The sequence below is a fragment of the Patagioenas fasciata genome, chromosome 15, assembly GCF_037038585.1.
Source record: "Patagioenas fasciata isolate bPatFas1 chromosome 15, bPatFas1.hap1, whole genome shotgun sequence".
Taxonomy (NCBI): Eukaryota; Metazoa; Chordata; class Aves; order Columbiformes; family Columbidae; genus Patagioenas; species Patagioenas fasciata.
Window position 1 is genome coordinate 1,673,339 of NC_092534.1, and position 14,243 is coordinate 1,687,581.

Below are 14,243 nucleotides of genomic sequence, written 5' to 3' on the forward strand. Positions count from 1 at the left end.
AAAGCTGAAATCTAAACATATATTAACTCAAGAGAAGAATTAGTGGAAAAAGGTTACGTATTTATTATAGAGATGTTACATCTATGTAAAGATTAAATATTACATAGGCATCAAATATTACAATATTTTAACGCCAGACAAGAATTGGTGGGAAGAAAACTTCACATATTTATTATATAAATATTAAATAAAGATTATGTATTACATAAAGCTCAATTCTTAATATATATTAACTCCAGAAAAAAGATGCAAAAAAATGTTATATTTATTATCTATATATATTTATAAAAATGTCCAACATTCCATACAGATCAAACATTAAAATACATTAACTCCAAACAAAAATTGGTTGAAAAAAGTTAATATACTTATCATATAAATATTAAATATCATACAAAGATCAAATATTATTTAAAGATGAAATAGTGTATCAACTCCAGAAAAATATTATTGGGGAAGGTCTATGTACATATTAAATAAATATTAAATATTAGTAAATTAAATAAAAATATTAAATAAAGCTCAAATATTATATATATTATATATTATAAATATATTAACTCCAAGCAGAAATTAGTATTAAATAAAAATATTAAATAAATATTAAATATTATATAAAGCTCAAATATTATCTAAAGATTAAACCTTTAGATATATTAACTCCAGAGTAAAACTCGTGGAAAATAATGTATATGTACTTGTTATATAAATATAAAATACTATACAAAGCTCAAATATTATATAAAGATCAAGTATTAAAATATATTAACTTCAGAAAAAAGTATTGGGGAAGGTCTATGTACATATTAAATAAATATTAAATATTGAAGCATTACATAAAAATAAATAAAATATTACATAAATATTAATTATTATGTAAAGCTCAAGTATTATATAAAAATAAAACCTTTAAATACATTAACTCCAGACTAAAACTGGTAGAACAAAGTTTATGTACTTATTCTATAAATATTAAATATTATACAAAGCTCAAATATTCTATAAAGCTAAGCTATTTAAATACAGTAACTCCAAGCAGAAATTAGTGGAAAAAAGGTTATATAATATTGAATGTTTCTATAGAAGTATGGAAAGACTAAATACGAGAAAGACATCAAGTATTAAAATACATTAACTGCAGACAAAAACTGGAAAAGAGTTAATATCCTTGTTATATAAATATTAAATATTATACGAATATGAACTCCAGACTAAAACCGGGGGAAAAGAAGTTTACATACTTATAATATAAGCAGTAAATCTTATACAAAGCTCAAAGACGATGCAAAGCTCAACCATTACAATCCATGAAGTGCGGGCTCCTCCTGTGCTGCAGCTTTTCTTCTCAGGATGAAGTCGAAGTTGGCCTGGGTGTTCATGGCGTAGAACACGTTCGCCTTGGGTGGGATCGCCAGCTCTGCAAGAGAGGGAGCAGAGCGAGTGTTAATGGGCGCCCCACTCAGCGTTAGGGGTTTGTTCTCACCGGCAGCTGGGACAACGTGGCGATGGCGTTTCTGACGTGGCTCCGCATGTTACTCTGGCCGGCAAAATGCAGCAGAGCTCTTCAAGCAGCAGCAGCAGCAGCAGCAGAGTTCTGCTTCCCCACCTTTGTCCTCGGAGATGATCTGGACCAGCTCGTAATCCTCAGCCGAGCCAGACTGCAGGTTGTGCTTCTCCATGGCTCGCTGGATGACAGCAGGAGCCTTCTCTTGGTTACTCAGCTGGAAACACAGAGTTGCAATGAGTCGGTTACTGATTCTGCCAGATACTCAAACACGCTCTTTGTGACACCTGGTGGTTGATTTAGTTCAAGACCACAGACACTGCTCTAGAAATGCAGCAGGAAATCACAGCCTCTGCTCTCCTGAGCAACCACTTGGAGAGGTGAGACCTTGTTCTCAGCAGCCGTCCAATCCACAGCAAGAGCTGCCCCAGCTGCTCTTTGCAGACATCCATTAATCCACAGTCTCCCCTGCTAAACACTTTCTGTGATGTCCTGCAAAGATTCTGGGCCTTGGAGCTGGGTTTGCGGGGGAAGGGGCACCTTGTGTCACAGCTCACACGCCCCAGTGCTGAGCTGGACACACAACAGCCGGCGCTGGCAGAAGAGCAGGGGCAGCAAAGCCGGCACTTGCTCAGAGTGCTTCACCTGGCATTGTCGATCAAATACAAGCTTCAATTTCAAGACCAGAAACCTTGAGAGATCCTCTTAGCAAAACTCTCATTCATACCCTGCTCCACATGTTTTGATCTGTAACATTTGTCATTTTCCCTGTCAAGGAGGTTTCATTAGTGAACAGGTGTTTCCAAAACTAAAAGCACCATTCAAGTCACCTGGGGTGAAAACATCACCCACAGTAACAGCGTTCTGCTCTTCCCACCACTCACCAGGATGCTCTTGTAGATGTTGCCACTTCTGTCCTCTTCTACGCTGGTCCGGATGATGCAGCTGTCTCCGTTCTGGTGGTTGTAAAGCGGCAGGACTGGCGGCACTTCTTTGGATGTCATGGGAGTCACAGAGTCGGGGCACTTCTTGGAGCACTTGTCATCAGATGGCAGCATGGGGGGAGACGAGATCAAACACATTTATTACCATTTCATTTAAAAGATCCAAAAGCTAAATATGACACTCTTTAGCAAAACAGCCTTAACAAGGGATTCAGCAACTCAGTTAAGGCAGTTTAGGTCAAGAGAGCAGAGTCTGTAGGACAAAGCTCCCTGGGAACGGAACCCAGTCCAGACAAGGCTTGGTCTGGGCAGTTCCTGGCAGGTCAAACCACAGGGCTGGTGAGCTCTGACCTCACCTGCTTCTCACTCGCTCAGCTGCTCTGCCTGCCCCAGAATTAGGCTGGGCTGATGCAGATGAGCTTTCCCCCCAAAACTGCCTTTCCCAGAGCTCAGGTCCCTCCATTCCACTGCACGCAGCGCTCCAGTCAAGACCCACAGGCTTGGGCAAGCGCCTGGGGTCGCACAGGCTGTTTGTGCTGAACACAGGGCCCGGGCCCTACCTTGTGCTGAGGCTCCTCAGCAGTGTCGGTGGGAGGGACGATGGTGACGGTGCTGTCCCCAGAGCTCCCAGCTGGAGCAGGTTTGGGCTGCGCGTTGACGGGTGAGCTGTGGGCGCTCACCCCCAAGCCCAGGAACGGCCTAGGAGAGAAAAGAAAGCACAACAGAGCTGGGCTGAGCACAGCTGTCACTTGCTTCAACAATCTGACCTGCTGTTGTGTTTTCCTATCTCCAGTGGCCTATTGTTTGTCTGTGTAGATCAAATTAGACTCTATCCTTATTTACTCTGTTTTGCTGCTGCAAATTTGAATTGCATTTCTAATCCAGCACTAAAATTGTTCCTTTATCTGACACCTTAGGGTTGTTTCTAATGACTTTAGTCAATAACCCTCATGGCTACTTACGCCCATAGAAAGGGACAACAGAAATACGTATTTCTAGCTGGTGGCGTCTCCTTACGGCACTGCAGTGCTCTGGATCCCCAGCCAGGTTTGTCAGCTGGTGTTTGATTTATTCCAGTTCATATTCACACACCAAACCCCCTCCCCGTTGTACTCACAGGCTGAATCTCTTCGCCACACTCTTCTGAGCTTTGCCCGATGCGATGCTCTTGTCAGAAGCTGCTTCAATTTCCCGTGAAAGATGGAAACTGCAGAACAGGCACTACCGTTAGTTAAATATCTCAAAGTGGCCATATCTGAGAACCCCTGGGTCATTCCCACGTCCCAGAGGGTTCATCCCCACGAGGAGGAGCGCAGCTCTGTGCGTGTGTATTTCCACTCTCCAGGAGCAGCTCCTGGCAGCGCAGAGCTCAAGGCTGAGAGAACCTGAACCTGCCTGCGGGGGAAGAAAAGCTGCTTCGCCAGCTGGGCTGAGACCCTACCTCTCCTCATCACTTAAATGCCGCTGCCTCCTAAACCACTGCTGGAATTTCTCATCTCGTGCCATGCAATATTTGTAACATGAGGACTGCAAGAGCTTGATTTGGGCGATTACTTCAAACTCCTAAGAAAACAAATAATAAAATAGGAATTCTAATTCAAAAAATAAAGCCAGTCTCATTCATACACTAAACACACGCAGCAACAGATCCAGGACAAACTGAGTTGGACCCGCAGGTCGGTTTCAGTTGAAGAAGTGGCTATTTCAAGAACCACTGTTTCAAACAATGCAACTCTGCAGCTCCCCGTTCCCGCTCACCCCTGCGTGGCCAGAGCGGCGCTGAGAGGAATCCCGCTCTGTACGTGGGTGGTTCTCAGGCACTAAGCAAGGGAAAGAACTAGAGGTGCCTGTGATGAAAGCAGAGCCTGATCCTCCCCAGCTCTGCACGTCGTGCACTCACACTTGCCCCAGAGGAACACAAAACGCTGCCCCCAACGTGTGACTGGAACGCGCTGCTCTTCCCTCACTCCGCTTGCACACACACTTGCCCAAAATAATTCTGTCCGAGATCCGGCGCGACTGCCCCCGGACAGAGGAAAGCCCGGCACCTTCGCTCCTGCTCATCTCTGATCAACAAGGCCCAGGCTGGAAGGAAACGCTGAGCCTTGATTTCTCGGTCCCAGGTACCCGCTTCGCTCTCTGCACCTTTTACCCACAACCATTTACTGCAGCACAAGGAAGATGGTCACAACCTGTATCTTGTGGCCAGCACACAGAACACACACGTGTAACGTGTTCCCGTGAACACCAAACGGGGGGAATGTGCCCCAGACGTAAATCCCCTGGCAGCGAGCGCCCTGCAGCTCCTCTTCCCCTGCTGCCCACATCTAAAAGGAATTTCTCTTCCTTCCTCACAGTCTGCAGTGACCTTAGCGGCTGTTGGATTCGCCTGAGCAAAGACAACAGGCCTCGCCAAGACAACACTCCAGCAGAGAGCATCGGGAACTAACGATCACAGAACAGGCACCGTTCCACTTACCCTTCGCCGCTTCTCAAAATTGATCAGGCCGCCCTGTTGGAAGGACAGAGAAGGAAGGGATCAGAGGAGAAGAGCACAGGCTCGGTTGGAGTTAATCACGAACAGGATGAAGCAGCGACACCAAGGGAAAGGCCAGAGCTGCCCTGACCAAAGGCCTCTACAAAGACCAGTTTCCAGCTCTAGGATAAACCACAGCACTCGTGTCACCGAGTCTATTTTTTAAATAGACTCCTCCATTTTTAAGAACTGCACTAGAACCCAGTGGAAGATACAGGAGCAACACAGTGCCGGGAAGGGAGGGAGGATATTTAGGATTACAAAAATTGCTCCAAATTACCTCGAGATAGTCCTGAAGGGCCGTGTCCAGCATCATGAGATCCGTGAGGAAGGTACCGAGGTAGGGTACCGCGCCTTGCGTGACTCCCTGCAAACGATCAGAGCAACGGTGGATTAATTGACTGAGAAATAATAATAATACTAATTAGAATGCTAGAATACTCCTGTGCAAGTGAAAAAAATACAACCAGTCTGCTTCACCAAACAGTGCTCTTGGAAATGATGCTTTCACGACATCATCCTTAGTATCTTAGCCAGTGGTTCATGTCTGTACAGAGCGGTATAAACGCAAAGTGCTCATTCGTAACTCATCTGCGCCAAATCAGGCTGTGCAGCACCTCTCGCCCCAGCAGAAAAGCCTGGGATTTACAGACCTGTCTTCCCCAAAGCTCCGCATACGGGAGCTCAGTTTGTTAGAAACAGGGCTGAGCTCGGCTTTGGGTGAGATCACAAGCCTGGCAACTCAAGCTCATTCCCACCTTCATCAGCAGCTCCCTGCTCGTCGAAAAGTTGTCGCAGTCAGAGAAGATGTCAGAAAGCTCTTCAAACATCAGCATTATGTCCCTGTACAGGAAAAGATTAAATCATTTAAGTTGTTTGTAAGCACTCTGAATCAGATCAGGGTACTATTTTTTTCTCATGAATCGTTAACAGTTGGGCACATAAAAGATAAAAGCACCAAAACACATCCCGTGACACGCTGCACATCTACCAGGAACCTTCCTGGGATCTTCTGGAGCTCCCAGGCCCTATCTGACACAAAGAAATGCCGCAGGGACGCTGACCCTGCTGAGGGTTCTCAATCGCACTGCAGATGTGAGATTCTTGGAAGAAGGTGGATCAATGGGTACAAAGAAAGAGCACGGAGCTTTCTGCCTTTGTCAGGCGCAGCCTTACTTTGGAACACAGGCCCAGGTCTTCTTCAGACGATAGATGGAGGTGGACTGCAGTGCGGAAATGATGGCCTTCAAGGAAGAAAAGTTGTTCAGGATCCTGCATTCCTGTGAAAGGAGCGGTGAGAAACACAGGAGCATTAATCGTCAGCATCACCAACAGTCAGTGCTCTTCTGTCTGCGCCGTGTCCTGCTTGCTGCACATTCTCCCTGCTAAGCGGGCAGCTCCACAAAGACTGAGCATCAAAAATATCACTCCCCGCTCCAGCCACCAAACACCTGATGGGCTTTGGCATTTACATCTTGTTTTCCTCACTTTCGTCTATTTGTGGTGATGCTGCCCAAACTACAACTGTGAGGAGAGGAAGAGCAACGCTGCATGTGCTGTGACAGGGACAGCTGGTCAAAACCAGAGAGAACGAGAGCTCAGCTGCTCCCTGGCCTCGGCCCAACACCAACAACCCCCGCCTCCCCTTCCGGCTCCACAGCACCCGCACAAGGAACGTTAAACAGTCGTGAATAAACGCTTTACACGTGCGATACGGATCCACTTCTCCAAGATCTTGGCTCTTTGGTGTGTTTTGAGCTCTTTGCTCTCCAGGACGGTGCTGACCACGCAGTTGGTGACGGCGTTGAACTGCGAGATGGTGGCTCTGATGCTCTGTGCCAGGTGTTTGTTCTCTTTCTTATCCCTTCGGGACCAGATGCAGCCCAGGCAGTGGTGGGGCACAACGTTCTTGAAAAGTGTCTAGAGGGAAACAGAGGTGTCCAAGTCAGCCTGGATCGCTATTGCCCACAGGAAGAAATGCATGTTTACAGCACAAACTGGACCTAAATCTAAGATGGTATTAGAAGGCAAATATTTGTTTTCTCTTAGTTTAAAATATACACTTTGCCATAATCCTTTAGGCTTGATGTCCTAAAAGAACTGTCAGCTAATCAGTCCTGGCAAAATAAGAGACACCTTTCTATCACTTGCATAACCAAGGGGAAAAATTTCTATATAATGATATTTTTGAAAGAGATTGGTACAAACAAACCATTTCGGATCACTACAGTTAAAAGTACTTATACATCTTTAGGTGAGGTAGCCTAAAATACAGCAAAACCATGCTATTTCTGAGGGGTCAAATATCAAACTTTGCAAAAAAGGCTACACAGTCTACATTCACACTTTAATAAAAAGACAAACAACACCTTCAGAATAACTGAAGGAAAAGCCCAATCAACGAAGCAAATTTGGATAAACAAGCAGAGTTGCGCTCTGTGTCCTAGAAACCGAGTTGTTCTTAGAAAAAAATAAATTAGAAGCCCAGAACTATTTCCCCGAGCATTTCAAGTAATACGTATGATCTACATACTGCGTCCATGTATGTCAGCTGTTCTGCCACAACTTCTTCCTGGAACAATGAGAATTCTTCCGGACTGCTGATCTCCAGCTCCTCGTCATCATCCGGGTTACAGGGAGAAAGGCTGTGCAACCCGTCTGTCCAGCGTGGAAAACATGAGTTAGTAAATTTACACAACAAACAATTTGTCAAAGCAGATATTTCCAAACCCACTACATCTAATAGCAGAACATGCAAAGCGTCCTGCCTGGTGTAACGGCCTCACGGTGCTGCATGTTTTAGTGAGAAAGATAAGGGCCAGAAGATTAAATTGGCAAAGAGGAAGTGGAAGACAAAGAAACAGAGAGAACTGAGCTGTTCACGGTCTCTCAGCTGAGAAGTGCCTTAACCCATTCACTCACCATTCTTTGGAAGGAAAAAAAACCACCATCCCACCAACAACAATTCCTTATTAACACTGCAGAATTTTGATAATCTACTTGTCAGTATATATGCATTCTATAGTCTGAATAAAACCTGAACTGCAAAGAGACAAGACTGCAGTTATCCCCCCAAAATATTGTGCTGAGAATGCTCTTATATCCAGATTTCAAGGGGAGAGAAGGAGAAGGGAGACAGACCAGTTGGAAAGTTAAAACATGCTTTGCTAGTAATACTAATGAGGAGAGGAAGTAATGCAAAAGATACAAAACCAATCGTGGCTCCAGGAGCTGCAGGACAGGCACCGCGATGCCCTTGGCTGGACTCGGCAGTAAACCAGAGCTGGATTCAGGGCTGCAGGGCCTGGAACCAGGCCTAGGATCGCAGGCAGGCTCCTCTTCAGATGGCGGCCATGGACGAGGAGAGCGAGACCCTGGTGATCTCCCAGTTCTAGATGCTGCACGTGGATGGCGTGGAAAACCTACCGAGCTGGTCACTTTGGGTCACCTGCTCTGGCCGCCCCTCCCTGCAAGTCCACCCCTCTCACGGGATGTACAAAATTGATCAGCAGCCTTGGCTGCCGCAGCACTAAGTCTAAACCTGGGCCTTTTCTGCACACCAGACCTACCGTTATGCGCTCCAGAGCCAACCGGGTCTGAAAAACACACAGCCAGCTTGAAAAAAATGCACGTAGAAGGACTTAGCAGAAAGGAAAATTCACTCAAAGACATTTGGTCTTGCTTAACCAAAACCAGGACACTCGGAACACCAGAGGCATCTAAAGAGAGCTCTTGTGAGCTCGCCTGCTGTGGTCCATGGGAACCAAACCCAGGAAAGGACAGCACCAGGCACGGATGGATATTTCACAGTACTGTGCATTCACATGGTATTTCTGGAACATCTGGCAGACAGGATTTTCATGGGATGAAATGGGTTTTCTTTGTCATTTCCTTTATCCCTTATTACACAAGTGATGCCCCCTTGCCCCTCTGCTAAAGCTGGAAGTTGATTCTAGTTCTCATTCACACACTACGTGAGCTCCTACGACTTTTCAGCTCACGGCACAGGAAGCTTTCTGCCCAGGATAAGGGGACGTGTCAGGCTTGACGCTGGGAGAACACACAGAGAAGGGTACTTCACCGTCATTTTCCAGTTCTTCTTTCTGGAACTGCTCCAAGAGGTTCTGCGCCCTCTTTTCCGGGTCAGAGCCGGGTACGTTCCTCTTCAGATAATCCAGCACCTTCATCAGACAGACGTAGTCCGGTGGCTCTTGGAAATCCTCGGCGCGTTGGTCGAGCCAGGCTTGTAAAATCGATGCGATCGCACTGTGAGCAAATTCAGAGAGAACACACGGGTTGTATGCAGCAGGTATTGATGCAATCCTATGGATCTGGATCTAATATAACAACAGGAACACTGAGACATTCATCCCCCACATGAAGGTAGCATGGACACTTCTGTGAGCATAGAATTTAATCTGTTCTTTTTATGCAAGAAATATTATTAAGATAATTCTTCATAGGAAACTAAAGGCTGCTTCTTCAATTACACCTTGAGAAACCAGCGCAGTCGTTAAAAAAAAGTTCAAGATTTTCTCTGGGTTGCATTACTGGATGTGTTATGAGAGAGCTGATACTCGGCCTTTACACAAGCTCCTTGAAGCTGTGAATTGTCAAAGGAAACAACAGCTCTGCTGCCCACGTCCTCCTCCAACACCGAACCCTGACTGGGGCTCGCTGGGCGCTGCAAAACCAAACTTACGTCCCGAGCACTGTGCTGGATTCGGGTGAATTCTGGTCTCCAGCTTCTTCGGAGCCTGAAATCTCCAGGTTTCCATATCTGAAAAATGAGATGGCTGTTTAGAGGAACCTCTGCTGAGCAAAAGCAAAATCCCAAATCGTGTAATTCATATACAACTAGCATAAACAACTAAAGAGCGTTTCTAGCTCAAACTGCAAATGTGGAATCTAAGAGTTGGGCAAAATTAAGGAGCCTGAAGAGGAAAAAAATCCTAAAGAAACAGCCAGTATCTTCCAAACTAGCTTGTTAATTCCTAGGAAGCAGCCTGCGCAGAGGAGGAATCAACCAAAACAGTCACTCTGCTCACAGCTCCAAGACCCTTTCTGCCCATTTTCACTCAGCCTTTCCCAAAGCAACACTCCAGCACATAAGGAGGCTGGAACACAACCGCTTTCTCCAACACAGCTGTCGTGTATAATAAACGATGGCTCAGTTTCCATTCTGTCCGGGCTCTTACCTGTCCAGGAGCAGTTCCAGGACTGTGCAGGTGGAAGCAAAAGCCCTGTATGTGGAGAGGAAGATGCTGATGTACTTAAAATCATTATCCCCAAAAGCCGTCAGAAGGTTCTCCACCAGCTTTTCCAAAGTTCCAGCTTTCAGGGCCCTGCTGTTGCACGTCTCGTCCGGGCTGACAGTGTGTTCTGCAGGGAACTGGTCCCCTTCAGCCTACAAAGTGGAAACAAAGACAAAGCACAAAACTCAGGCAGAAGCCGGATCCCTGACACAGCCTGCACAATGAAACACAGACTCCATTCCACCTTTTCACAGGAATAGTCCATCTCTAGTTACTAAACAATTTTGTCAGTTCTGGCTTTCCAAATACCAAATGCTGTATCAAATACTGGAGGACAATAAAGACATTTCTTATTTAAACAGGCAACTGTTTCCAGTGCTTAAGCTGTAATCTCATGGTAGGCTTTGAAACTGACCATTCCCTCCTAACAGGGCCAACCATTCAAAAACCCCGGATGCTCTCTTAGCATCAAGAAGTTTAAGAAAGGTTTATCAGACTTCTTGCAGCATGAAAGATCTAAGTTCCTTCACTTGGCAATGAAGTAAGGACCCTTGAATCAGCTGGGGACTTGGCCACCACGCCAGCTTGACTTACCCCGAGCCATCTTGCTCCTTCACTGTCAGTCTGCGGGATCTGCGCTCTTCTCAGGATGTCACAGTCAACAGCTCCTTCTCCACCTCCATCCTCAGTTGTGCTCTGCCAGGAAAAGGGCAAAGAAAAACAGGTAAGAGAGAAAGGAACGTGGTCTCTGCACAAGCGCAGGCTGCAGACACCAGCGTGCCAGCACCAGGATCTTACAACACCTCAACAACGCTCACTTCAGTTGCCACCTTTTAGCTGCCTTTAGTTACCTGGGGTTTTTTGGACTTATAACTGAAAGCAGAGAGGAGCTGAGTGCACAGATTACTGCACAAACCAATGAAAGAGGTAAGAATTAAACCAGAGAGTCCAGATCTCCTGAACCCCAGGACTAACAGGCACTGTATTAACATGCTGATACGTGTTGAGGAGCAAAGCACTAGAGAATTGAAAACAGACGTAACAATTAACTTTAGAAATACATATACTGGTCCCCCTGCAACCACATAATGTTTTTTCATCATACATACCACTAGAATAATTGAAGTGTCAGGGCTTTACTAACTACCACAGCCTTAAGCACAGCAACAACTCGATTAGAAAGGATTTGAGTGCAGTGCAACCAAATCCTGGTTTGGGGAAGCTGGGGTTTGGGGTTTTTGGGGGTTGCTTTTCTGTTTGCTTTTACCTCCTTTATCTCTAAAATATCCCCTAGTCAGACAGAACTGTCTGTACACCAGCGACTTGCCTCTTGAACGCTCTGTGGAACCTCCACATCTTCCCCAGGCTGGTTCTTCACGTTGTCTTCCAGGCTCTGTGGAGTCTCCGGGTCTTCTTCAGCTGGCTTGCTTGGAGTCTCCTCTATGCACTCTGCAGTCTCCACGTGTTCCTCTCTTATCTTGCTTGGACTCTCTTCGTTGTGCTCTGGAGTCTCCATGTCTTCCTGTGTTATCTTGCTTAGAGTGTTCTCAATGCGCTCTGGAGTCTCTGAGTCTTCTTCTCTTGTCTTGCTTGTCGTCTCATCATCTTCCTCTCTTGTCTTGCTTCCACTCTGCTCAATGCGCTCTGGACTCTCCTCAGTGCGCTCTGGAGTCTCCACATCTTCTTTGGTTGGCTTGGTCAGAGTCTCCTCCAGGCTGTGCAGAGACTCCACATCTTCCTCGCGTGCCTTCCTCCTGGGTGTCCTCCTCCTTGGTCTCCTCCAACATCTCCAAAGAGACAGGTTCCGAAAGGGGAAGTTCCGAGCCTGTTAGAAAACAACGGAACGGCAGTTTTGAATCGCAGATAGCAACACATTTACTTTTAATGTCCTTGCAAAAGTTCCAGGACAAGATCATATGAACCCTGATCTTTAGGCACTATTACAATGCAAAAAATAGATTGTATGACAGAATAACAGAATCTTTTTGGTTGGAAGAGATCATCGAGTGTAACCGTTAACCCACCCCTGGCACTGCCCCGTGTCCCTCAAAACTTCATCCATGTGCCTTTTAAACCCCTCCAGGGATGGTGACTCCACCGCTGCCCTGGACAGCCTGTTCCAATGTTTAACAACCCTTTCTCAGAATCACAGAACCACAGAATGTCAGGGATGGGAAGGGACCTGGAAAGCTCATCCAGTCCAATCCCCCCGCCGGAGCAGCAACACCCAGATGAGTTTACACAGGAAGGTGTCCAGGCGGGTTTGAATGTCTGCACAGAAGGAGACTCCACAACCTCCCTGGGCAGCCTGGGCCAGTGTTCTGGCACCCTCACTGAGATGAAGTTTCTTCTCAAATTTAAGTGGAACCTCTTGTGTTCCAGTTTGAACCCACTGCCCCTTGTCCTATCACTGGTTGTCACCGAGAAGAGCCTGGCTCCATCCTCCTGACACTGCCCCTTTCCATATTGATCCCCATGAATGAGTCCCCCCTCAGTCTCCTCTTCTCCAGCTCCAGAGCCCCAGCTCCCTCAGCCTTTCCTCACACGGCAGATGCTCCACTCCCTTCAGCATCTTGGTGGCTGCGCTGGACTCTCTCCAGCAGTTCCCTGTCCTTCTGGAACTGCGGGGCCACAACTGGACACAATATTCCAGGTGTGGTCTCCCCAGGGCAGAGCAGAGGGGCAGGAGAACCTCTCTGCCCTACTGACCACCCCCTTCTAACCCACCCCAGGTACCATTGGCCTTCCTGGCCACAAGGGCCCAGTGCTGGCTCATGGTCACCCTGCTGTCCCCAGGACCCCCAGGTCCCTTTCCCCTACGCTGCTCTCTAATAGGTCATTCCCCAACTTACACTGGAACCTGGGGTTGTTCCTGCCCACATTCAAGACTCTACACTTGCCCTTGTTCTATTTCATTAAATGTTTCCCTGCCCAGCTCTCCAGCCTGTCCAGGTCTCTGATGGCAGCACAGCTTCCAGTGTCAGCCACTGCTCCCAGCTTGGTCTCACCAGCAAACTTGCTGACAGTCACTCTATTCCCTCGTCCAAATCGCTGATGAATATATTGAATAATACCGGCCCCAGTACTGACCCCCGAGGCATTGCACTGGATCCAGGCCTCAACTGGACTCTGCCCCATTGACCACGACTCTCTGGCTTCTTCCCCTCAGCCAGTTCGCAGTCACCTCACCACTCGGTCACCCAGACCGCACTCCCTCCCATTTCTGGGGGGAAATGTTCCCAATAGCCAACCGGAGCCTCCCCCGGCACAACTGGAGGCCGTTTCCTCCCGTCCCGTCACTTGTCACTCGGCAGCGGTCACCAACCCCCTTCTCTCGGCACTCGGAGCTGCCACCCCCGGCCCCGTGTCCCCCGCAGCCCCGGGGGAGGGCGGGCGGCGGGGCCCGGCTCGCTCATACCCGTCCGCAGCAGGGCCCGCAGCCGATCCCGCACATGGCGCTGTGTCCGCGTCCGCAGGCAGGGCTGCTGCCGGCTCCGCCAGCCCCGCACTCCGCTCTCTCTCACACCGACCGCTCGCCCCGACGGCAGCGCCGGCAGCGGCTCCGCCGGCACCGCGGCGACCGGACGCGGCCTCGCGGCGGCACGTGCCGCCCGCAGCCGGCCAATCGCAGCTCGCCGCCGCTCCGCGCGCGCCCCCTTGCCCCGCCCTCAGCCCGCCCGCGTGACCTTCAGCAGCAGGACGTGTGCGGAGCGGGAGCGCCCAGCGCGGGGTCGGGGTCGGTGTGGGCTGGAGCGCCCGTGTGTCAGCACAGCCCTGGTTTCCCAGCCCTTCCTCTTCTGACCCGCCGTGACCCCACGGGAGCAGTTTCTCCATGAAACGGCCCTGGTGTTCCTCACGGTTCTCCCCGCTGGGGGCTGGAGAGGGAAGGGACGGACATGCTGTGGAGTTGTGTTTGACTTTGATTTACCTGAGTAGAACAGTAGTAATTTATTAAAAACTACTTGACACCACGTGTGGGGTTTTGACTTTTTTTTGGTTTGGTT

General features: G+C 48.0%; 2 protein-coding genes across 2 annotated transcripts in view; both read right to left on the reverse strand.

Moving 5' to 3' along the window:
- Positions 1–14,243, reverse strand: part of PARN (poly(A)-specific ribonuclease) — a 251,745-nt gene that overhangs the window by 228,229 nt on the left and 9,273 nt on the right. The window lies entirely within an intron of this gene.
- On the reverse strand, positions 1,063–13,797 carry LOC136108835 (ral guanine nucleotide dissociation stimulator-like 1). The gene is made up of 18 exons (XM_071815357.1): positions 13,658–13,797; positions 11,567–12,064; positions 10,834–10,935; positions 10,183–10,391; positions 9,687–9,764; positions 9,066–9,250; positions 7,518–7,642; positions 6,689–6,904; positions 6,161–6,264; positions 5,743–5,827; positions 5,265–5,351; positions 4,928–4,960; positions 3,890–4,011; positions 3,566–3,655; positions 3,009–3,147; positions 2,389–2,541; positions 1,607–1,721; positions 1,063–1,417 (listed from the first exon to the last, which is right to left on the reverse strand). The coding sequence occupies exons 1-18, from the start codon at positions 13,691–13,693 to the stop codon at positions 1,299–1,301; spliced, it is 2,496 nt and encodes an 831-aa protein (XP_071671458.1). The 5' UTR covers positions 13,694–13,797; the 3' UTR covers positions 1,063–1,298.